This window comes from Penicillium diatomitis (genome assembly GCF_028827545.1).
Source record: "Penicillium diatomitis strain IBT 30728 chromosome Unknown utg000004l_segment0_segment0, whole genome shotgun sequence".
NCBI lineage: Eukaryota > Fungi > Ascomycota > Eurotiomycetes > Eurotiales > Aspergillaceae > Penicillium > Penicillium diatomitis.
This window is the reverse complement of record NW_026623176.1, coordinates 1,887,055-1,909,907: the sequence shown is the minus strand read 5'-3', so window position 1 is coordinate 1,909,907 and position 22,853 is coordinate 1,887,055. Positions and strand designations below refer to the sequence as shown.

The 22,853-nt window shown below is 51.4% G+C and overlaps 6 protein-coding genes across 6 annotated transcripts; 4 read left to right on the top strand and 2 right to left on the bottom strand.

Annotated features, from left to right (window-relative positions):
- Nucleotides 1-8,117: 8,117 nt before the first annotated feature.
- Nucleotides 8,118-9,235, top strand: N7539_003942 (uncharacterized protein; the record flags this gene model as incomplete). Its single annotated transcript, XM_056933544.1, has 2 exons — nt 8,118-8,571; nt 8,634-9,235. The coding sequence occupies 2 exons, from the start codon at nt 8,118-8,120 to the stop codon at nt 9,233-9,235; spliced, it is 1,056 nt and encodes a 351-aa protein (XP_056791085.1).
- Nucleotides 9,236-10,297: 1,062 nt separating this feature from the next.
- Nucleotides 10,298-12,190, top strand: N7539_003941 (putative NAD+ kinase; the record flags this gene model as incomplete). Its single annotated transcript, XM_056933543.1, has 5 exons — nt 10,298-10,342; nt 10,426-10,488; nt 10,579-11,587; nt 11,682-11,958; nt 12,034-12,190. The coding sequence occupies 5 exons, from the start codon at nt 10,298-10,300 to the stop codon at nt 12,188-12,190; spliced, it is 1,551 nt and encodes a 516-aa protein (XP_056791084.1).
- Nucleotides 12,191-13,751: 1,561 nt separating this feature from the next.
- Nucleotides 13,752-14,623, top strand: N7539_003940 (trafficking protein particle complex subunit 5; the record flags this gene model as incomplete). Its single annotated transcript, XM_056933542.1, has 2 exons — nt 13,752-14,032; nt 14,137-14,623. The coding sequence occupies 2 exons, from the start codon at nt 13,752-13,754 to the stop codon at nt 14,621-14,623; spliced, it is 768 nt and encodes a 255-aa protein (XP_056791083.1).
- Nucleotides 14,624-15,117: 494 nt separating this feature from the next.
- Nucleotides 15,118-16,584, bottom strand: N7539_003939 (microfibrillar-associated 1 family protein; the record flags this gene model as incomplete). Its single annotated transcript, XM_056933541.1, has 1 exon — nt 15,118-16,584. The coding sequence occupies one exon, from the start codon at nt 16,582-16,584 to the stop codon at nt 15,118-15,120; it is 1,467 nt and encodes a 488-aa protein (XP_056791082.1).
- Nucleotides 16,585-17,207: 623 nt separating this feature from the next.
- N7539_003938 (putative ssDNA binding protein Ssb3) lies at nt 17,208-17,778 on the top strand (the record flags this gene model as incomplete). Its single annotated transcript, XM_056933540.1, has 3 exons — nt 17,208-17,453; nt 17,569-17,623; nt 17,708-17,778. 3 exons carry the CDS (start codon nt 17,208-17,210, stop codon nt 17,776-17,778), a joined length of 372 nt encoding a protein of 123 aa, XP_056791081.1.
- A 1,201-nt stretch (nt 17,779-18,979) lies between these two features.
- Nucleotides 18,980-22,611, bottom strand: N7539_003937 (putative GATA transcription factor (Ams2); the record flags this gene model as incomplete). Its single annotated transcript, XM_056933539.1, has 3 exons — nt 18,980-20,510; nt 20,548-22,350; nt 22,418-22,611. 3 exons carry the CDS (start codon nt 22,609-22,611, stop codon nt 18,980-18,982), a joined length of 3,528 nt encoding a protein of 1,175 aa, XP_056791080.1.
- Nucleotides 22,612-22,853: the final 242 nt, after the last annotated feature.

The following is a 22,853-nucleotide window of genomic DNA, read 5'->3' as shown; positions in this document are numbered from 1 at the left end:
TGATGGAACGGGATCAAAACGGGGTCCGGCAAGACGAGCCAGAACTTCCTGGGTGGTCGTTGTGTACAACTGTACACATGGCAGACTCACAAATATTAATGATGAACTTGATCCACCCTCACAAGCCGGGCAATCACGTCGAGGATCACACCGCGGACTTTGACGAGTTAAGGGCCTGGGATGATACCGGACTAGAAGTCAGACCTAAACGGGACCATGCTGATCGGGGTACCCAGTTTCCCTCTTGTGGGCTCAGGGCTTCTGGAAAAAGGTGGATACGACCATCACAGGTGTTTCTCTAATATTTTTTTTACCGGCGAGGGTAGATAGTGGAGACCCTCAAGTGAAGACAACAGTGTACTACTACTCACTACTCAGTACTGTGGTAGTGTGGTAGTGTGGTCACGTGGTGTATGGAGTGGATCTGGCTCGTTCTCTGTGGGTTTCCGAGCCGTGACTCGCCCGAAAGAACAGGAGGACATGCAACAGAGGTCCAGACGAATGGAGGATATCATCTATTTTGAGAATGATCATCATGACCATCGCCAGGAGGGTTTTTGTTGTATTATGCAATCATCAGTTATCCCATAGACCACTGTCCCCATGCTATAGAGTACCAGTAGACTATAGAGTATAGCCGTCGGATACGTATACGTTGAGACATGATGATCCTCTATCAAAACGGAGAACTCGAAGAGCCGAGCCTCCAAGAGGAGAGAACACAGTAAGTAGCTGCCTGATGGATACTTCCCAAGTTTTACATGTGGCCGTAACTCCCGACCGTGAATTCTCGACAGAGTCGACACTGTGAAACTCAATCTTGAGAAGATACTTTACCATCCGACATCCGACCTGCTTACATCCTTGATCTCGTCGAGCAATTCACATACTACTCTCAGCCTCGGGTCACATCTCATGTCATGTCATCACTGAGAGATGCGGGCCACGTGAATGACCACCCCCCTTGTGTAGTGACTAGGGAGCCCCGGAGGCGTCCAAGGCTTTGGAGAGTAAACCTTGGTTGGTGCTGAGGGGCCGATTTCCCCTTTGGAGAAGTGGAACGAATGAGCACCGAAAGGATTAAAGGTCCAAAGGACAAGAAATTATGGTCAAAGCGAGTGTCTAAGTTCCAACCTTCTGATCCAACGCACCATCTGCATCTGGGGGGTCGAGATGGTGGACAAGGTATTGAAGGTAGGGACATGAGAATCGGGACTCTGGAAAAAATATCAAAAAAAATATAAAAAAAGATTTAAAAAAAATAAAGAATATATCAGACAAAGATGGTGGAAAGACGGAGAAGCTCCTCATAAAGAGTCATCGGCCACAGCGGACGAGAATTTCCAGGTGAAACCTGATCTATCCGGATGGCCCGGGCGAAAAGACTCCAGACTCTCAGGCGCGCATCGAGAACTGGCCTTTGGAGGCACGGCGCTAAGCAAGATCAGATCTGCCCGGCCACGTTGTGAATGGTGGCTCTACCGCCCGTTTTGTCATCCATGGATGCTGGAACAGGAAATGCATGGATATTCTTTTTGGGAGTTCTGCTCTCTGCTTTGTTCATTTTCTTTTTCTTTTTCTCTTTTTGTCCCATCATTCTCCCCTTCAAACCTTCCCCCCCCCCCCCTGCCAGCTCTGGTTTCCTCCCGAGGAAAAACACCAGAGAAACAGACCAATGGACCGATCCCCACTAGACGAGCCCTTGGCAGTGGCATTCTTCCTGCATGCAGCCGTGCACACTGCACACCTGCACCAGTGCACCCGTCCAGGATCCATCGGAAGGTCGGATTGTCTCAAAGATAATCTACCCACGGACCACCCGGGCCACGATGCTGACCAAACTCAACTGGGCCTGCAGGATTGTCACTGATCCCTTGAAATTGGGGAATGTGCAGGCCAGACAGTCAAAAGAGTACTGTACATTGTACAATGGTATATACCTAGGTACGGGCTGGGGGGTGTATCCTCCAACTTCCAGATACCAATGTACCTCTGCCAACTCCGAAGTTGGTACCAAGACTGGCAGCCTGGATCCAAGCCAGGGTCGTGGAAGTCAAGAAGTCAAGAAGTCAAGGAGTGGTTCAGGAATCAGGAATCGTCGTACCCCCATGGCGCCTGGTGTGATGGGCATGCAACGCGTCACTACTGTGAAGCTGGGGATGTTTGAGTGTGAAATGGATCTTACATCCATGCCCAGCAAGGTTTCACAGATGGCCCAGGTACTACTAACCTGGGCCATCTGGCAGGTAGTCTACTAGTCTGACCTCGTCCTGTAATACAGTAGTACTATCATACTATGAGAGTATGAGTATGTTACTAAGTACCATGTACTTGTACTCCCGGGCTCGATCGCTTGCGTCCATCTTACGAGTCATAAACCCAGTGGTCGAGGACCCTCCCGCATCTCTGGACCATGGAGCGTGGCTGAGCGGCCTTTGACTCATTCCGGCTGTTGTTCAGAGCTTCCATCAAAAAGAACCCCAAAAATCTGCGTTCGCTGGTGAAACTCCACCCTTTTTCTCTCCCACAGGAGTCAAAGCGACCGTGACCTTCCACCGGCTGAACCTCTGACCGAGAGACTAGGGGCCAGAGGGGGTCCAACGGCCACGATCGCGAAGGGGAACTTCATCAATGCCATGAAAATAAGGGAAAGGTTGCTCAAACCCAAGGGTCCACTTGGAATACTTTGGATTACCGAGATTCCCGCCCAGGAGGGTAGTTCAGCGTGGTGACCGTGGTTGACCACCTGTGGCGCCTCGACGGGCATTGAAACCGACCGGTGTCTGTCTTTGATACGGAAAACCATGCGGTCATGCTAGCAAAAGGTTGAATGGCCATCCCATGACCATCCTCCCCAAGTTTTCCATTAGTTGTGGTGGTCTTCTATGCTAGGCTCAGGCTGCAGCCGCTCCGTGGTACCGACATCCGCCATCACTCATGCGTGAATCCAGGGCGGCGTGGCTCTTTGTTTCCTTATTTCTTTTGCTCGAGGAGCCGATGGACATCAATAAAACATACATGCTGGGGGGTAGACCAGTCACTTAGTGCTTATGAGTAATTTTATAGGTGAGATGGGGTTGGTCATTCCACCCTCCCTTCCAAGCATCTCCATCTCCTTGAAGCACGCCGGGTCCGTCTACCCTAGCAGGGGCAGATGTGGAAACACGATCCAATCATGATCCGGGGTGCCTCATGCTGGTGATCGGAGACGATACGAGCGTCACAATCCAGGCCAGGCAGATTGCGGGTGGCAATGATGCGTCTGCTGCATCATGTACTCCACGACGGGCGCGGATAGTCGCCTGCAGCGGAGCGACAAAAGGGGGGAGGGGGGGGGTTCAAAGAAGGACGTAAAGAAGAAACATTGCCGGGTATGCACGGTGCAAAGGAGGGCCCAAGAGTCACGACCACCGCAGAGTTCCCAATCCTGCATTTTATCATGCTTAGCGGCCCCCTCTGCACCTGACTGAATTGGGACGTCTGGTGTAACGGACGACCTCAGGTGGCTGACTACTACGCCTACAACCTGGACTGCACTTTCGAATGGGAATGAGGATCCGGGAACGGTGCTGCACGACTGGGTGACTGTGCGTGCCAAATTGCAAGGAGAATTTGAACACCTCAGCCTCGAGCTCGGACACACCTGACTAGGCACATCGTCTCTAACTAGGTGAAAGCAGGATTCAAGGAGGTGAGATTCCTACCGAGATGGCCGACATGTGTACTGGCCAAGCCGAGTACAGTACTGTATACTACTTTTCCTACTGTACTCTTTGCGATGATCCTGCTGGGCCATTAGTCAAGTCAAGAAGAGGGACCTAAGCCATCAATCAAGCCGAGGGTGGCAGAGTCTCACCTGACCTACCTGTCCATTTTACAATATCCAACACGTGCCTATTGCCCAACATCCACCCTACCCGAGGGCATTGAAGAGAGGACCATGGGCCATGAATAGAGACGGTCCTACTCCTCCAGTACTACGACTACCTGTGGCATACTCATACTGGAGAACTAGAAAGAACAAGAATCCCTCTTCGGCCGTGTCGATCTAGACCGCTTGGGAAAGCCTCTGCGAACCATTCATCCCAAGACCCCCTTCCCCCTCCCCGTTCTGACAGGAGTCCTTGAAATTGATCCCCAATCAGCTTGCCCTGTCGTTCTCGGCTCAAAGGTTTTCTAAGGCGGCACGCGGGATTCGGTCAAAGTATATTTTTGATAAGGACGGTATGATGACGGAGTCAGCCTGTCTACCGAGACCCACTTGCTTCGAACGCAAAGAGGCGGTAGTACGGTACTCACCAGGAGTACGAGTGGACGTGGGTTCAGATTTGCTCCGACTCGCTCTTGTGCACAGGTGATTTTCCTTCCATTCGGGTTTGTTTTTGTTCTTGTTTTTTTTTTCCCCCTTTATTATTTATTTTCCCCCCTACTTTTTGGGTCATTTCCCATCATGGCTCCTTGCTCCCTTGAGATTCTGAAAACCCTTCCGCTCCCCCATGGACTTCCCTGCGGTAAGAGGCTTCAGCTCGGACCACCTTGTCCGAATGCCTGATGCACTTTACCGCCGCAGCAGTGGAGACGGGAGACTGGAGCCACCGACCCATCCCAAGGGCGTGTGCGAGACACAAACCTTTCCGTGATGCTGCTCGGAGAGCTGTGTTATTCAGTGGTAAGTTCTGTGGGTGTGGTCTTCTCTATTACATACTACATGTATACCCCCTTCCTCAGGGTACAACAACTCTTGGAAGGCCACCTTTGTTGAATGAGTCGGATTCATATACTGTCACATTCAACAGTAAACACTAAACACACCCGACTAAAGTACATATTCCTACAGCCAGAGAATACCAACAGCCCAGCCGGGTGGTTTGAATCCAACTCTGATGACCATGATATGTGATATGTTCACATTGGAAAATGTACAGCATTGTTGATCGTGAATGGACACAGCCGAGCATTCTTCTCGCAGGGCTGATCATCTGGTCGAAAAGGATTCATGTCCCGTACTCGGTAGGCCCCATCACATTTCTGGAACATCCAGAAACACAAGAAAAGAAAAACAGAAAAAACAGAACAGCACCCCCCAAAAACGAGGAAAATCATGTCTGAGTGAGCCGCGGTCTCGAAACGGCAATCCAGACCGTTGATCAAATCAGATTACGCCCCGAGAACAGATGATGAGTGGAGACCAGGCGAAGGAAGGTTCCTGGCTCTTGGGACGTTACGTTCGAGGCATCGTTAGGGAAAAATGTTGAGGCTGGGCCAACGAGAGGCGGTCGACTTCTCATCCGTAACACTAAGCTGGATTCGTCATTTGCGGGGCAGCGTGTGGGACTGTGGACTCAGAACTGTGGTCTACCCGAGATGTCCGTCCATTCAGTTGATCATGCATCTCGAGTCGATGGGATCAGGACTAGGGGCTGTTGCACAACTATGGAGTAGATATGCAGGGTTGGAGAGGCTCGACAGAGAGAGAGAGAGAGAGAGAGAGAGAGAGAGAGAGAGAGAGAGAGAGAGAGAGAGAGAGAGAGAGAGAGAGATGCTCCGTTGGCAAGCCACATAAAAAAGTGGTGATCACGGCTGGAAACCACCGTACTCCACGTACTATGTACTGTAGCACCCCTAGTAGTCCTACAGTACAACTGCCGATGTGTTGGCCGGTCTTGATTGTTACAGAAGAAGTGGTCAAGTACACTGTAGGACGATGGAGTATGAATGCTGCCCCAGATCAAGGCTCAACAAGGCCCGTGTGAGAGTTTCCCGGTCGGCTCCTGGTGGCTTTGGCCTATGGACTCACTGGACTCACTAGACTGTGGGCTGGTTTCACAGCACGGTGCTACACTCCTAGTGACTCCGTAGTCCGTAGTGCACTCGTGATGGGTAGGTCTCCATAGGAGCATTTTTGATCTCCGGTCAGATCCTCGAGTACGCGCCTTGCACGAGGACACACCGACCTTCCGGCAAGCTAAGACTCTCTGACTGACATGGTTGAGACAAGCAAATTTGGAGTCATGATTAATACACGAATCATCACCACCACTGAGTCCATCCATATTATCGGATTAGGAGAAGGATCAAGTGTACTGGTGTACCAGTGTAGTACGATATGGAACGGGGTCTCCGTGTACCTGAAGGAATCCCCGCCCGTCTCTCTCCAGTCTGGCGATGCGGATCGTTTTTCCTTGACACTGGATTACGGCATAATTCTTCCTGTGAAAACTGGAAAGAGATCTTCCAGGCTACGATCAGGCCGTCAGATTTACATACAATAGTTAGAACAAACGGTACACCATCCTCATACATAGGTAATCAGTGCTCTTCCAGAGTTAGGTAATCCAGTACTCGAGACGGAAAGTGGAAACTCTATGGGTAGTACAACCTTGACGAAACCGTGGACCATCATCACCTTCCGCCCAATATTGGGCGAGGAGCTTTAACGTCCCCGTTCCACTATTGAGGTGTAATTCTTACTTTCTTCTTCTGCTTTGGAAATTCTTATTTCTTTCTCCCCCTGTGGCTCAGGCTTTGGGTTCATGCGAAAGACCGCCGACTCTTGGAAAACCCCGTGTGGTGAGTGGAGGGGATTGACACTTTCTCGTGACTTGTAGTCCCGTAGTAGTAGCTTCCTCCTCCTGTCATACAAGCAGTCATCGGATCGACGGGTGTACTGCCTGAGTACACAAGTACAGAGAGGACACGTTCAGACTGCAGTATATGCAAGCATGCATCAGTACAAAACGTAGCGGCCGTGACTCGAGACTCGTAACTCGTAGCTACGAGCAGTAACTAACAAGTACAGTGAGTACTAGTAGTAACCACCTTCACGACTACCCAGTACCCATGCACCATGACTGATGCAGGTTGGGTTGCATGTTTTAGGTACATGATCCGGTCCACCTCAACCGCCCTTGGTCGAGGCCAATGATCGGCTTCAACACCAGTCCGATCGTCTCTCCCTTCACGAGTGCACACTTCACAAAGGGCTCCGGGAAATTCCCCTTGCCCCCAGCGCCTTGGGTCGGGTGCTTGGGTTGACCGAGCCAGCGCACAGGAGGGCGACTTGCCAAGGTGCCAGGAGCCGGTGATGGTTGGCTCTTCTTAGCGACCACCAAATCCCCCCGCCACACGGTGGAATAACCTTCAGTGAGATCAGTTGGGACGGTCACGCTGATTAGTCCGTGACTGGAGATCGGACTGGGTCCCTCTGGAATAATCGGGATTCCCATTATTATGCGATCAAGGCAATTACGACTCTTTTGGAGAAAGGGGATCCACTCCGTTCTTATTCCCAATCTGGATCTGGCACCTCTCGACGGAGTTCTTCCTTGACTTGACCCCCCAAATGGTCCCTCCAGATTCAAACGAAAAAAAAAAAAAAATGAAAAAATGAAAAAAAAAAATCCTGAATTTTGGGAGTTTCCCAAAACTGCCCAAAACTAAAACCCTAGAATTCGGGACTCGGAACTATAATTGGGCTAGGCTCAATTCGTGAGTGTCAACGTCGTGTCATCTTCGAGCATGCCGACGGGCTGCGGCGCTGCAGAGTGCAAGAGTGTGGGTAGGATCGTGGACTATGGGGCGCTAGATCGTCGCTCTCCTTGAATCAGTCCCTTTATAGGAACCTTGTCGCCCTTTGATTCCGCGATCTGGAAATCTTGAATGCCTCGATCCTATATAGACCTCCTCCGCCTTGCAAGTCACTCATCCTCCTCCTGCTCCTCATCATCATCACACCGCCATCAACATCCTTCCACCCGTAACTGCCTGGCATCGACATACCAAGCGCGCTTTCCTCCACCTGGGAAGCTCCTGCTTGACCCCACGACCTGACCACCAACAAATTGCCGGAGGTCAAATCTGCCTCCTGCCAACCTCATTGATTCACAGTGCCGCGTTGAGAGCGGTAGGACATCAAGTCGGCACTCCAGTACTTGGTGCGCATTGCCGCGTATCTCCAAAAAGCAGAATATCAATCCCTCTCTCGTCACAGCCACCCTTTTGGTTCGTCCATGGCGAACTTTCAAAGCTACACCCGCCCTCATGGGCCACATGAAGCCACTTCACTCAGCTCACAACGCCCTCAACGACATCTCTCGGACCAGTCCGCCTATGCCACCATGCAGGACTGGATTCGCGCATTTCCCCGTCCACGTCTCGGCCGTGTTGTGAAACCGCGCAGTGCGGGCAACAGCCCGTCTGCTGCCATCCGTCGACGAACTACCGTGGGTCAAAGTGCCATGTACAGCGTGCCCTCGCAGTACCAACAGTCATCGTTGGAGGCAACCTACCTGGCGTCGGCCGCCCAGCAGTCTCGACCCATCAGCTGGCATCCGTCATCAGTGAGGTCCCGTACGTTCTCAAACCCAACCTGGACGCCCGAGGATCCCACGGGAAGCTTGGCCACCGAGGGCATGCTGGATACTCAGATGCATGGATTGCCCACCGACCCCGTCAGCACATATCCGCTCTCTGCTGGCCCCGATTTTCAAACGGGCTACTTCTCCGCGTATACAGGCTTCGAGGAGCCCTTGCCCGTGCAACAGCAAACCTCCGACTCCATGGGCTGGGACGGTTCCAGCTATTTTGATTATTCCAGCATGAACCATTCTCTATCCGACCCCTGGTCCATGGAGATGCTCACCTCGGCGAGCAACATCCCCCCACCGAGACCACTTGTCCGAGTTATGCCAGCGTCCCATCTCCTGGCGAGATCAGCGGACCTCCCACCCCAGATTTCCTTCCCATTCAGCAGTTTGACGACGAGCCGGCCTTGAACTCAACGCTGATCAGCCAACCGGAGGAGGAAGAGCTTGTGGGCATGGGTCTCTACAGCCAGCCCAGCACTGCTCAGAACTCCCTGCAGCAGGGGCTCACTGGCAAGGGACTCAAGCTTGAGGAGACTTTCTCACCATCAGAGGATGAAGATGAGGACGCCGATGCGGATGCGGATGCGGATGCGGATGCGGACGGCGAGTCTGACGAGGATTCGAGTGACTCTCGCTCCATGCCTCCTCCTCCTCCTCCTCCTTCACAGCCGACTATCTCTTCACCGCCTCCTCCCGCGTCCCACTCTCCATGGTCGGGCCCCAAGCAGACATCCAAGCAGGCCCTCAATCTCCTGCACAAGTCCTTTTTCTTTGATAACGACGATTCCGACCAACCCACCATGGCTGTAACTCAGCCTTTCACCACCTTCACTCAGCCCTGCATGACCTACGGCCACGGATGGATTTAACTCCAAGGCCGCTTTCCCTATTGTGCCAACATTTCCCCCCCCCCTTCAATTCTGTATCCCTTTAGCGAGCATAGCATGGTGTTACTCATCTCTTTTACTTCTTTCTGACGGCATTACATATTGCTTCATCTCGTCATACACACCCCCTCATGAGAGTTTTCCATTGACACCTTTGTATTTGTTAGAGGACACCTTTTATGATGTGATGATCACCAGTTACCGGCATCGGTTCAACGACTCCTCAGAGGAGTACCAATAAATGAATGGCACCTATTCTATAGGTGGCTCTTCACTTCTATCTATCTACCTTCGCTTGCCAGTCAGCAAGGCTACATGAAGCATTCCTGCTGCTTACCTAGCCAGCTCATCAATAGCTTAACTTTATCTGTAATCTTTACTCAAGGTTGGCATTCTTCCATCACTGGAGCCCGTCACTTGAACGAACTTTCAGTAGAGTCGCGAGACGTCAATTCTACTTACGTTCTCAAAAGGAGAACATCGGGATCCAATTTCAATCTATTCTGTCCCGTCCATTGACGAATCAATATCAGCTACTACATATAGCATCGTCGCCCAGAGGATGAGTGGCACCTAGGTGAACTTGCGAAGAACCTAAGGTTGATTAGGTAGGCATGAAGCTCGATGATATATTTTGCCCTACATTTTCCCCTACCAAACTGCCGAGGCAGCGGAACATTCCTTCAACTCATGACACAGATCTCTTCACACAATCATCATGACCTACAAACCAGAACCGATCAAATCCCCCCCAGCCCCCTAGCGGGATACCAACAGTCGATATAGATCGTGTTAGAAGAGACATGCATCTGCCGATAAAGTTGAGGCGTGGAAGCCGTTGGCCGAGGCAGAAGCCACGGAGGGACCCAAGCCTTTGAAAGTTGGCGGGGTCGCCGAAGTGGAGCGACGTCATACCCACTCATCAGAACGTTCTCACTCCACGCTTATGCCAACCTGGCACGGAGTCAAACCAAAAAACAGGACGGAAGCGCACAATGACACCCTAGTTCGTGCAACTGGACACTTTATAACATTGAACTCGTGATGGCTGAAAGTCAGAGACCGTCATCGACGGTGACCGCGAATCCGGTAGGTGCTCGGCCTCACGTTGGCGTGCATTGAACGCAACCGCGCCAGACACGGGCAGACTGATAATGTGCGCTTGATTGCAGAGCCGTGGAGATCCTACTGCTGGAGGGACGAGCGAGTCGGAACACCAGCAAAACCAGTTAGAGGTGCGGGCTCAAGCTTGATTTTGTTTCTCCCCATTCGTCCCCCAGTCATTCTGACGATGGCCCTCCCACTCCTGGGGCCTTTGACTGCAGGTTGTCTTCTACCCTGATTCTATCCACCGCCGCAAATCGTCGCTCGTCACCATGGAGAAGCCGCGTGTGAGGCCACATCTTGACCAGTACGACAAAACGACGGCCTGCTATGTGCATTCGCTCATTGCCGGCGAATGGGCCGCACCGACGATCCAAACCCACGAAGACGAGACCCAATCCGTGATTCGAACGCTGAGTGACGAGGAGTCGAACGTGGATTCCAAATCTCATGGCGAAGACGACGTCGTCTCGGTGATTGATAGTGATAACAAAGTGCTGAAGCCCGTGCCGACTATCGTCCAGTCGAGGCACCTGACCAAGCGACAACTGTCCGATATGGCTTGGAATGTTCGCAAGCTGTCGAAAAAGCTGGGCAGCATCAAGCTGAAATTGACCGTCAAGAATGTCTTCATAGTCAGCAAAGCGCACGACGATTCACTGGTGAGCTTGACGAGAAAGGTTACTAAATGGCTACTCTCCAAAGATCGCGATGCGCCGTACAATGTCTACGTCGAGCGCCGTCTTGAGACGCACCCCGACTTTGGCGCTTTGCAACTTATCCAAGAAGAACCGACGGCCAAAAATCGCTTGATTTACTGGGACTCCAAGCTTGCGCAGGAGCAACCGCATCTGTTCGACTTTGTCGTCACACTCGGTGGAGACGGCACGGTTCTCTACACTAGCTGGCTCTTCCAGCGCATTGTCCCTCCCGTTCTCTCTTTCTCCCTGGGCTCCTTGGGCTTCATGACAAAATTCGACTTTGGCGACTATCAAAAGATTTTGGAAAGCTCGTTCAGGGAAGGCGTTGTCGTGAGCCTTAGATTGCGATTTGAATGCACCATCATGAGGTCCAAGGCGCGTCTGAGGAATACGGATACCAAATCACTCGCCAGCCGAGATCTGGTGGAAGAAATCATTGGAGAGGAAGGGGAGGATACGTTGACTCATACCCCAGACAGAGTTTATGAGATTTTGAACGACGTGGTTCTGGATCGTGGGCCGAATCCAAGTAAGCCTTTTCTCCCGGCTCGACTGCAGCCCTCACCCTTTTCGGCATGTCAGTGCTCCCTGAGCATGACAATATAGCTAACCCTCGTTGTCAGCCATGTCTCAAATCGAGCTGTTTGGTGATGACGAGCATTTCACAACTCTGCTTGCAGATGGAATCTGCGTTGCTACCCCGACAGGTTCGACGGCGTACAATCTTGCGGCTGGCGGCTCACTTTCACATCCCGAAAACCCCGTCATTCTAGTGACCGCCATATGTGCGCACACGCTATCATTCCGTCCCATCATTCTGCCAGACACCATTGTCCTTCGTATGGGTGTTCCTTATGACGCTCGTACTAGTTCATGGGCCAGCTTCGACGGGAGGGAAAGGTGAGACTTTGCTTGATCCTTGGAGAGCCCCAATCAGAGGATATAGAACGCTAATTGTTTCTGTCTTTATGATAGGGTTGAACTGCACCCCGGTGACTATGTTACCGTGTCGGCTTCGAGATACCCATTTGCCAATGTACTGCCTCAGAATAGGCGTGGCGAAGACTGGGTGCACAGTATCTCCAAGACGTTGAATTGGAACTCACGAACCAAACAGAAAGCCTACAAATAAGATGGCATCGGCGAGGTCCGTCAAGGTTAACATCTCATGATGTTGACACAATGTGTACGGAGTTCGAGACGAGGGCCACATGGAGTGTCTTTCTCTGACTGTTTGATCTTTGTTATTGATTTCAGCCCTTCGCAATAGCCACTGGATGGCTGAATTCACGGAATACACGGATGGGTCAATGATTTCCGCATTTAAATTTGTCTTGAAATCGCAGGATTTTATGTGCAAATTTTACTTGTCACATTGCTGTCTCTTGACTTTGTTTTTTGCAAGCATGAAAACTCGTGTACGAGATGCATTCCTGGTTATCTTGATTGCTTTGAAGCTTTGCCTGCGAATTTAGGTTGAAAACGACATCCTTCAAGACCCGTATCTACCACACTTGACTCATTCCAAGAAGCTTCTCGAAATTTCATGTGCATTGTCGCATGGTGGAGCCCTCTTCAATCACCGACCTTCTTCTTCGTATAAAGTCACGTGCTGAGCATGTGACCTCTAGTCTAGACCCAAAAAGGACAGACCCACCCGCGCAAGGTGAATCCACTCTTCCGTATAAAACCCTGTCGACAGTTTTCTCACCTTCTTCCACTTTATTCATTCTCACGTCTGTCACGGGGTTCTCTGCGAAGATCTAATGCGATCTGCTGCAGGGCCTGGTCTGACTGAGTAACTTTGGACACTGCGACCATCTCTTCAACAGCTAACTAACATATGGTAAGTGCCAATTGTTTTCGCCTTCAGAATTCTCCGTCGCGCTCGACCAGCAATGGGCCTGTCTCTCGCAGACAACCCAATCTCTATGATGAAAATTTTTCCTACATTCGCAGTTTCCACGCTAGCCATCGTCGAACCTAAATCAAAGATGGTGTTGAGCGCATAACTTCCTTGGATGTCTGATTGAAATTGCTGGTCACGCTTCGCAGTATTGCGGCGATTTGACACTTGGAAATGAATCTCGCTAACCTGCTTGGTTCACAGTTTTCCCATGATTTAAAAGATCGCAACGGCAATTCCCTTGACATTCGAGACTGCGCAGCTCTGTGAACACCCAGCGCTGGTAGGCTTCGGCACTCGGTTAGCGGTGCATGGTTCAAAGCTCTGCAGATCTTGATGTTGAAGAATTTGGCGATGCGTACTAGCACATCATTTTACAATGAACCGATTGAATTATTCTATTCCACTTTCGTTCTCTATCGTAAATCTCGACTGTAAATCTGAAAATTCTTCCAAATATTTGGTTGCTTGACCATGGCGTTTTATGTTAGCGCGCACCTGTTCTTCCACGTCCATGTTCAACGTTGCATCCCCGGGCAGTGTGCTCCACCGTAGTAGATCTTAACCACTAGATCCCTCCGTATCGGCCCCAAGTTGACAACATTTGAACTTCCCCTACGCATTCCGCCGGTTAGACCATGATATCAATCCCACACTGAACTACCATCAATCTTCCTGATCTCACTCAACCACAACATTTGACCAGAGTGTCGTCTTCCAACATTCATCCAAATTCCTCCGGCTTGCCCTTCGCCCCCCCCCCTCCCTCCGGCCCTCGCGACTCAACATGGCCGCACCACCCCGGCACTCGGCGATGCTCTCAATGAACAGCGCCGTGGCTACGCCGCAGCCCATGCCCGGCGACATGTCTCAGGGTCCGCCACAATCATTAACACCTCAACCGTCACAAGGCCTACGAGTGCCGTCAAATCGCAAGACAATCTATGACCGACACTTGAACCGCAGCCGAAATGCGGAGCTCAGCCGAGCTAGCTTCGCGTATCTCTTTGCTGAGATGGTGACATATGCGCAACGCCGGGTAACAGGAATTCAAGATCTTGAGAAGAGGTACGCATTCGGATCTCATAGCATGAGAGCAACTTTGTTTCGGCAATGACGGAGATTTGTCCGGCCGCTAATAATCGGCTTGCTTCCCCTCCCCCAAAAAACAGATTGAATGAACAAGGGTACCCGCTTGGTCTGCGTCTCCTCGATCTCCTCTTCTACCGTACAACGACAACCTCATCCTCAGCTCTCTCCAGTTCCTCAACTTCCTCCTCGCCGCCCAATCGTCCACTTCGTATCCTGACCCTCCTTCATCTCATTCATGGACCGCTTTGGCGCTTGCTGTTCGGCCGGTCAGCCGATGCTCTTGAGCATTCAGTCTCGCCTGATACACCAAACGAGTATATGATCACGGATAATGATCCTCTCGTCAATACCTATATCAGTGTGCCACGGGAGATGAATCAGCTCAATTGCGCGGCTTTTGTGGCGGGTATCATTGAAGGCGTCTGCGATGGGTGCGGGTTCGAGGCAAAGGTCTCGGCGCATAATCAACCGACGGAAATGTGGCCGAGTCGCACAGTCTTCTTGCTCAGTTTTGGAGAAAGCGTCATGGAGAGGGAGAAGGTGCTTGAGCGGTCGGGCATCAAATAGGCATATGCGCGAGAATTTGCATGTCCAGCGAATGCAAGCTCAGATCCACCCCCGCCCAAGAGGAGCAGGCTTTTATTGCGCGGTAGAGTCGGGTCAAGATCAACCTTGACCCTGCGAGCCAACGGGTTGTACCTGCGTCACGATGTCTGTCTCTTGTGCGAGCTATTCTGGTACATGCGGGGGATTTGAATAGAAACCCGTGTGGGGATTAGAGGCAGGGAAGGCCTGGTGCAGGCGCTTTGCGCGTACTGCTACGATTTTGAGGGAATCCCCCCCCCCCCAAGGAACTCTAGAAAAAGGGATAGAATCAGTGATGACCAGACCAATGACAATGCACCTTCCTGGTGAAGGTGATTTGTTGTCGCGTTAGAATGCATGTTTTTTTACAAAGGTATTCGAATGCTGTTCAATGCCAGTAGTCCTTGGACCAATCCACCCATCAAATGGATCCACGAATCGTGATCTTTATATTTACATCAAGGAGAGCGCCGTCATCAGGAGCTTTCAAGTCGGCGCCTCTTATCACGGTCATCACTGGGAGATGGGCTGCGTTTCCTCCGCTCCCTTGACCGGCTCCTCTCGTTGTATCGATCTCTCCTAGGCGATCGGGACCTTGACCTTTGTCGCGGACGCACTGCACTGGCATTGGCACCTGTCGGACCCGTAGGCCCATGCCCTCGATCGTCGCCTCGATCAGGCATGAACCGCTCGTCTGTGACACCAACCGGCGGAGCATTCTGGCGACGCCGATTCTCGTAGCCATCTCCGAAACGTCCTGTATCCTCTGTTTTCAAATCGCGATAGCGCGTGCGACCTTTCTTTCCCAACTTCGTCATGTCGCGAATCTGCATGTATTGAGGTAATGTTTCGACCGCAACCTCGTCGGCAAATCGGCGACCCATAACATTGCGCTGGTCGAGACCTTCACGCTCTTGATCATCTCGGAAGAAGGCGCCCTTGTGAAAGTAGCGCTGCATAAACCCAGTTTGACCACGAGTTGCCTCGCGCTCTTCATTCTGTTTGGCAATGAACTCGCGGTCCTCACGCTCCCGTTCCTCCGCGGTAAGGTTGCGCCGGCGCTCGACCTCCTCGCGTTCCTTCTCTGCTTCTTCGATTGCTTCACGCTCGCGCTTGACTCGTTTTAATTCCCGAAGCTTCCAAGCGGCATATTCGGCTTCTGGGTCAAGACCGTCGCGGTCATCGATGCCAGCTTCGTCGTCCGCCTCTGCGAGATCGTCGTCGTCCCACGCCTTGTTCGCTGCGGACCGGGCAATCGCTTCCTTCTCAAGCTGATCGCGCACCAATTGGTCGGCTAGCTCCTGACGTTGGGCGCGCCGGGCTTCATTTTCCGCTGCGGAGTTGGCAGCACTGACAGATGCTCCAGTCGAGGCTTCTGCGCCCTGCGCACTGGCATTATCTCTCTTGTCTTTCTTGATAAATGTAGGGCGAATTAACATTCGGCGCGGAGCTTCATCCTCGGAGCTACTTTCTTCTTCTGAGCTCTCCTCCTCCTCCTCTTCTTCTTCCTCGTCGTTCTCATCGTGCTCATCAGATTCCTCTTTTATGGCATTGGACAATGAACCTGTCCCCGACGGACCTTTTGCGCTTGTTCTTTGCGTAGACTGGATCTGAGATAGCTGTGCTTTCTTTGCAGTTGTCTGGGGTGTATCGTCTTCTTCTTCATCCGTGACAAATCCTTCTTCGTCTTCGTCTTCCTCGATCTGGCTCTTCTTGATCGCGGCTGCAGGGAATGAGCTCGCTTTGGGCGCCTGCTGCCTCCTCCTTTGCTCCTCTGCGCGACGGTTTCTTTCTTGTTCCTTTTGGGCTTGGATTTCTTCCTGGTCGTCTTCGTCTTCGTCCGATGAGGGTTCTTCAGCGACTGCTTTCCCGGGGCGGTATCGACCGGGCTTGACCGGGTTCGCGGTCATCTTGCGATGTTGGGACGGTAGCGGAGGTGGCATGTTGTCGACGAGACAGCAGCGAAGCTGGATTAACGCGGTATCGACTAGTTGTGGATTGAATGCCAGATCCGGTATTGAAAAGATTCGTCGGGCTGCCGCGCGATCAACTTCCAAAACTCCGAAACTCGGTGCTGCTCGCCGATGGAAAGTTGAGCTGCGCTTCGAATTGATAAGTGATACTGTCACGTGGTGATAAGTGGTAAGGTTGGTACTGTAGCTCGTGATATTCAGAGATCATGTGTATGACCAATACTTTCAATTGCATTAGCTTGAACGTGATACTCAGACAGAAACCTGGGCATGAAAAGAATTGCACAGGCTCCTGTGCTGTGGCTGAACTTCGCCTCTAACTTGAGGTCGTGCAGGGCTGTCCCCCGCGTCTATAGTCATCCACCTTGCGTACTCTAAGCCGGGAAGAGCTTAAAGTGCCCGAAATCAGCACGTGATTACGCGTCCGTGTATCGCGTCGGCTTTGTCGGGGAAACCTCTCTCAGAGTCTCCATCACTAACTAGTAGGTCGATACCACAACAATCCTGAATTACGAAAGCGATCGCATCATTGAAATCTTCGTCAAGGTCAATTCAACACTTGAAAGCCCAAATATTCAGCGATATCCGACAACATGTCGCTTCAAACCCCCCGCATCCTCCCAAGCCATCTCAATGCTTTTCACCCCTCCAGCTCAGGCCCACGCTCAACACACACCGTCCGCATCCTCGGCACTGTAACGGGACTTCGTGGAGACCAAGCGACAATCTCATGTGGCAACAATGGAGACGTGACACTTCTCTTGAAACCCGATTCGCATCTTCAAATGGGAAAGCTTGTCGAGGTCGTGGGAAAGGTGACTGACTTGGAAGGTGGTCAGGTAAGCTACGTTGTGTGTTTGAGATGTGCTTCGTGCGACAATGGGTGGCAATTTCGACGAATTTTGACTGTATTCTCATTGTTCTTGAATTACTCGCTAATGAAGAACGTTTCAGGGACTTGGTATCAGAGTACTCGGCACAACAGACTGGGGCAATCCTGCCGATTGTGGTATGTGTTCGACTACATCGTCCGCTCGCTGGGCGGACGCAACATGCGATAGACAAATAACTAATGTGAATGATCGATTCAAAGATTATAAGATCTACGAGCAAGTTGTTGAGGCCACGCACCGATTCAAATCGATCTTCTACGACGGCGAGTGAAACAAACCCGTGAAGGTGAAGCTCTCGATTTCCCAGGGCTGGAAAGTCCCGCTTTACGGGCAGGTACTGAAAAATGAAGATGAAGAAACATTTACCATACTCTTTCGACGATACCGTGGACTGTGCACATAATGGACGAACTCACGATTACTTGAATACTAGATTATTCTGAATGGGAACGATCCTTCCGAATCACTTCTCGCTGTTTTAGTTTCGTGCTTGATCCACAAATGAGCGACGCTCGATAACGCGTTTTATTGCATATGGGGTCGATGCATGGCCTGGCGTTCTGCGTCCGCAATTATCAAATCTAGAAACAAATAGTCGCTCGTAGAGAATCGTCGAGCTTCTCAAAGTGGGTAAGATGCCGATTTGACTCTACTAGAGAGAAAGATGTATCGAAAGGATGTGCTGCTCATAGATCGCCATGACTCTACCGGCATGTCATAGACGTATATCGCCAGGTTAGGTTCTCGTAAATTTGGCTATACGGTCGAAAATAGGAAGCGATTGATTTGGTTATACCTTCCGTCCACTACCCGCGCCCACGACGAATGTTCATGACTCCCTTCAAGTAATATCTGATCCGGCTCGATCGAATTATCGCACTCTCCCGTCTCGGGCGTGCGACATGTAGAGGAAAGCCTGTCTGCGGGAGCCAATGTTGTAGTCTATGACCATGTCATTGCTTATTCGGCGTAGCACAGGGCTATTGTTTCAATCATAGGTCATGGGTCCATCCATGTCGATACCCAATGTCATAATCCCTTCCAAATGTCAAAGTAGACTAGGTGATTACGACCTCAGGCTACTTCGCCTTAAAAGGGGTGGGAGGGTCTCCATTGATCTTTATTCGCGACGCGTCGGCTTATAAACAAAATATCAGTCAAACCATTTCTCGGACATTAATTCATGTTTTGTTTCAATCAAATGCAACACGAAGCTGCTTAAAAGGCTACCTATTCGGGTCCATAGCATTGCCAAAAAAAATCAAAAGTCATCACATCAGAAACACAAGATTTTTAACAATGCAGATCTTGTGCATGTAATCGAGAACAGCAGTAGGTCATACAGTACCTTTCATACCTTGAACGCCAACGCTAAAAATCACAGGTATAAAAGTTGATAAAGCACAATGGGCAAAATGGAACAAAGAAAAAAGACAAACAGCGAAAATGAGTCGTAGGAAAGGCGTTGAGAATCATGCATCAGAAGGCGCTGACTGCTTGTGCTCCTTCAAAGCATTGGCCATCTTGGAAGTAGCGACATCAGTTGGAAGAGCATCGGAACTGAAGAAGCCGGAGTCGGGAATCACGCCGGCAGCAAAATTGAAAGGATTGAAATGTGAATTAAGATTGTCCTCCTTGAGAAGTGTCTCATCAGAGAAAATGGAATCAATGAGAGCGTCAGGCGAGCCATTCTCATCACCCGACCCGGCGGGAGAAACGTAATTTGAGGGAAGCCAGTCCGCCCAATTGTTACTTGAGAACTTTTCATGCCCAAGCTGAAATAAATTGGGACTGGTGGGTAGATCCTCAAAAATATCAAGAATCATACCATCGAGAGCCGTGAATGGTTCAGGCTGCAAGCTAATGTCGGGCAGTGCCGAGCTCCCTCGCTTAGCGGGCGACTTCTTAGGAGAGGCTTGTATGCGCGAGAATCGACTCGGACTGTCTTGAATGTGTTGCAATCGCTCCGCAGCAAGTCGAGTGGTATTCTCGGCAGAGACAGTATCTCGCTTAGGGCCAGTGGGCGAGTTGCACGGTAATGATTGACGTCTCTCATGCAGTGCGGGACGCGTGAGTCGGCGCCGAGGAGTGGGACTGACAGGAAGATCAAAGTCCAAAGCAGAGCCCTCGAAGAGTTCGTCAATAGCATCGTTCGCAGCCGTCATGTTCTCTTTTGCCTGCATTTGCTTTTCTGTGCGAGAAAGACGCGGACTACGGCGGGGCGAGCAGCTATTCAACATTGACGAGCCCAGTTCCTTCAGCGGCCCTTCCTTTTGAGAAGACGCAAAAAGGGCACGACGTACAGGCTTAGGTGTTAAGTTGTTCTCTTCAGTAGCAGAGATTTTTCGAGTCTCCATATTTCTGGCCGGACTCGATTGTATGGCAAGTCGCAACGCATCGAGAGCTTCGCCTTCGTCCCAGCCAGATTTCTCGGTGGAGCGGGTTGGCTCTGCACTATTCGCTCGTCTTCGCTTGCTCGGATGATCTGCTTCATCATCGGAATCCTGAGTTTGCTGGGTGTCATGGCGAGGATCGTTTTCTTTGTCGACGTTGGGTGTCTCACCCTCTCCATTCAACTCAAATGAAGCATCGGTGGGAGCCGGAGAGGAGTGAACAGCACGGGCAGCGTTAGCCTTGCTGCGAGCACGCGTGGAAGGTTTCGGAGGCAGTCCGCCACTCCGTTTCCGATTTTTGGGAGGACGCTTGGCCTTTTTGCTCCTTGTGGATGCAGGAGGTTTGCCATTCCAACGATCCGGAGGGCGCATAGTCCTGAACTTGTGTATCCACAGGCCACACGGGTTGCAGAGAAGCAGCTGGTTCCAGCCTTCATCCTCAGGAGTAACCCCCTCAGGACTGATTCCTAGTCCCTTTTTGTAGATTCTGAATCTGGCCACTTCTTGCTGGTCGTTTCTCTCAGTGGCCTCCCAGAACAAAAGACCTTGTTGTTTCTGCATCTTTTTAGCATCTTGTTCAGTACCAACAATGTCCTTTGTCCAGACTCGTCTCCAAGTCGGCGTGTCAATCGATCCACAGTGTTCACAGTAAGGGGGGGATGATGCCTTCTGCAATAGCCGCATCGAGCTTCGCCTGGACCTGCTTTGCTCTACGCGCGCCACCTCCGCTGCGAGGCGCCTTTCGCGAAGACTCGGGTTGGGGTGGGGGTGTTTCCGCGATCGAAAAGTCACTCATGATTCCAGCACCTGCCTGAGGAGGCCAAGATGGAGGCTGGACAGTCGGGCCGGGTTCACCGGTCGGCGCCGCTCGCATCATGTGCTCAATCTCACTCTGCGACATAGGAGCAGGTGCCAGTGATTTGGGTGTTGGTCGAGCGCTGGCGCGCGAAGACGGTCTTGACCCAGACGAAGTACTCGGACGAGGCATTTGAGCGGCTTGGTGTGATCTCAAATCAATCACAGTCTCGCTGACGATCATGGGATCCGTCATGACCTCAGACACTAGACCAGTGGCACTCATAGGAGATGTGGCTTGGACTGTAGAGAGCACGGAGCGTGAGCGGTTTCCACCGTCTGCACGGCGACGATTGGACTTCTGTGTCTCTTCCACAGGTGTAGCTGCACCATCGTCAACAAAGTCATCCAAACTTCCACTCATGAAGCCAGAGTCCGTCTCGATTGAGAACGGAGGCAGGTTAGGGCTCGACTGAGTCGGGAATCGAGATTCCATAACCGGAGGTGACGAGGGCATATTAAAGGCTGCCTCAAAAAGGCCTTGGTAGCGGTCTTCAGGCGAGTGAACGAGCTGTTCCTGCGGTTGATCATCGCTGGATTGATAAGGAGAGGTGTAAGAGCTGTTGCTTTGTGTAGAACTCTCGCGCAACAGACTTGATGGCAGTCGCGCCCGTCGAGAGAATTGCAAAGGATTGGATATGGGAGTTGGGGGACGGATGGGCTCTTCTTGGGATTGCTCTGCTCGGGACGCAGGGTTGATTGGAGTTGGACGGTGAATCCGAACAGAGGCTGCAGTGCTGGCAGCCACCCGTAGTGAACTTGGTTGTCGTTCAATGTTCATATCTGATTTCCCTGGCCAGCCAGCTTGATAAAGCTTCGCTCTCTTGCGTTGCTGAGGCTCTGGTCCATCCTCTCCACCGCTGCCATAGCCGGATTGAAAGGAGTCTCTGCGCGCACGGTTCTCAAAGGGGTGGGGCCGATGATCGTTATCGCGCATGGAGGCACTCGATGAAGGGCGGATCATATCACTATGAGAGAAATTTTGTCGAGACTGGAGGGCTTGGTGGTTGTGCGCCGGAGTGCGAGTCCCAGCGGGAGTTGACATACGGCTAGGAGGACCGAATGAGTGCGTTGGCGAGGATGACCGAATCGATTCGTTGGTTGAATAACTGGGGTATTCCCGTGGCGTAGTACTATCACTCAGGAGTTGATGAACGCGCTCGATGCCCGATTGATCCTTTGGTGAAGCTCCACTAGCCTGATTCTGGCTCCTGGAAGCCTCAAGTAGGGCAGGGTTCTGTCTGAAGAAATTCGTCCAGCTTTGGGCATCGAAATCTTGCGGGATAACATTGCTCAGTTCACGGTACTTCTGCATGCTGTCGAGATACTCGCTTTGCATCACTGTAGGCACTGGAACTAGCCGCAGCTTGACTTCTAAGGTCTCATGAACTCCCTTGGAGAAAAGACCCACGGGATTCTTGCACACACGGCCTGTGACCATTGTCTTCGACTGGTGAGCGGGAGCATCTGGCGTCGGAGACGCGGATGCAAGCACCCACGATAACATTCCCTGACCAACCAAGGGCGTTTCGTATTCGGAGTAGTCGTAAGCATAGACTGTGTAGTCCTTACCCAAGTGCGCCACCAACTCAGGACTATTTTAAAATCCATGTTAGCTTCTTAGTGAGCTGATTTAGTCTTGAGATGACGAGGCAGTCGAACCTGGCAGAAACAATAGCCTGGATGCATGTTTTCAATTCAATAACACCGATTTGAGTCTGCTCATCCAGGTAGGCAGTCTGGAGATCCAGCACATGTGGCCAGCGAGCTAAGCAGTTCGTCTTATTCTCATTGTCAAACGTGTAGAACACCTTCAGTCTCATGGGACGGACGGTGATACCGTCCTCAGACTCCATCTCAAGAAACTCTGTCTGCACACCATGCAAGATATTTTGACCGGGAGCAGTCACCAGATGTTGAATGGGAAGGGATAGAGAATTGGTGTTCTGAACGGAAGACTGGTGACAAACTACCGGATCAGAATTGAATTAAGCAGTAGCCTAAGATCCTGACTTGACCGATATCGTGCGAGGCTGGTGGATTTATTCGTTCCCACAGGAAAGGTTCGAAGGGATGGCGAGGGGAAACGGGGACGATT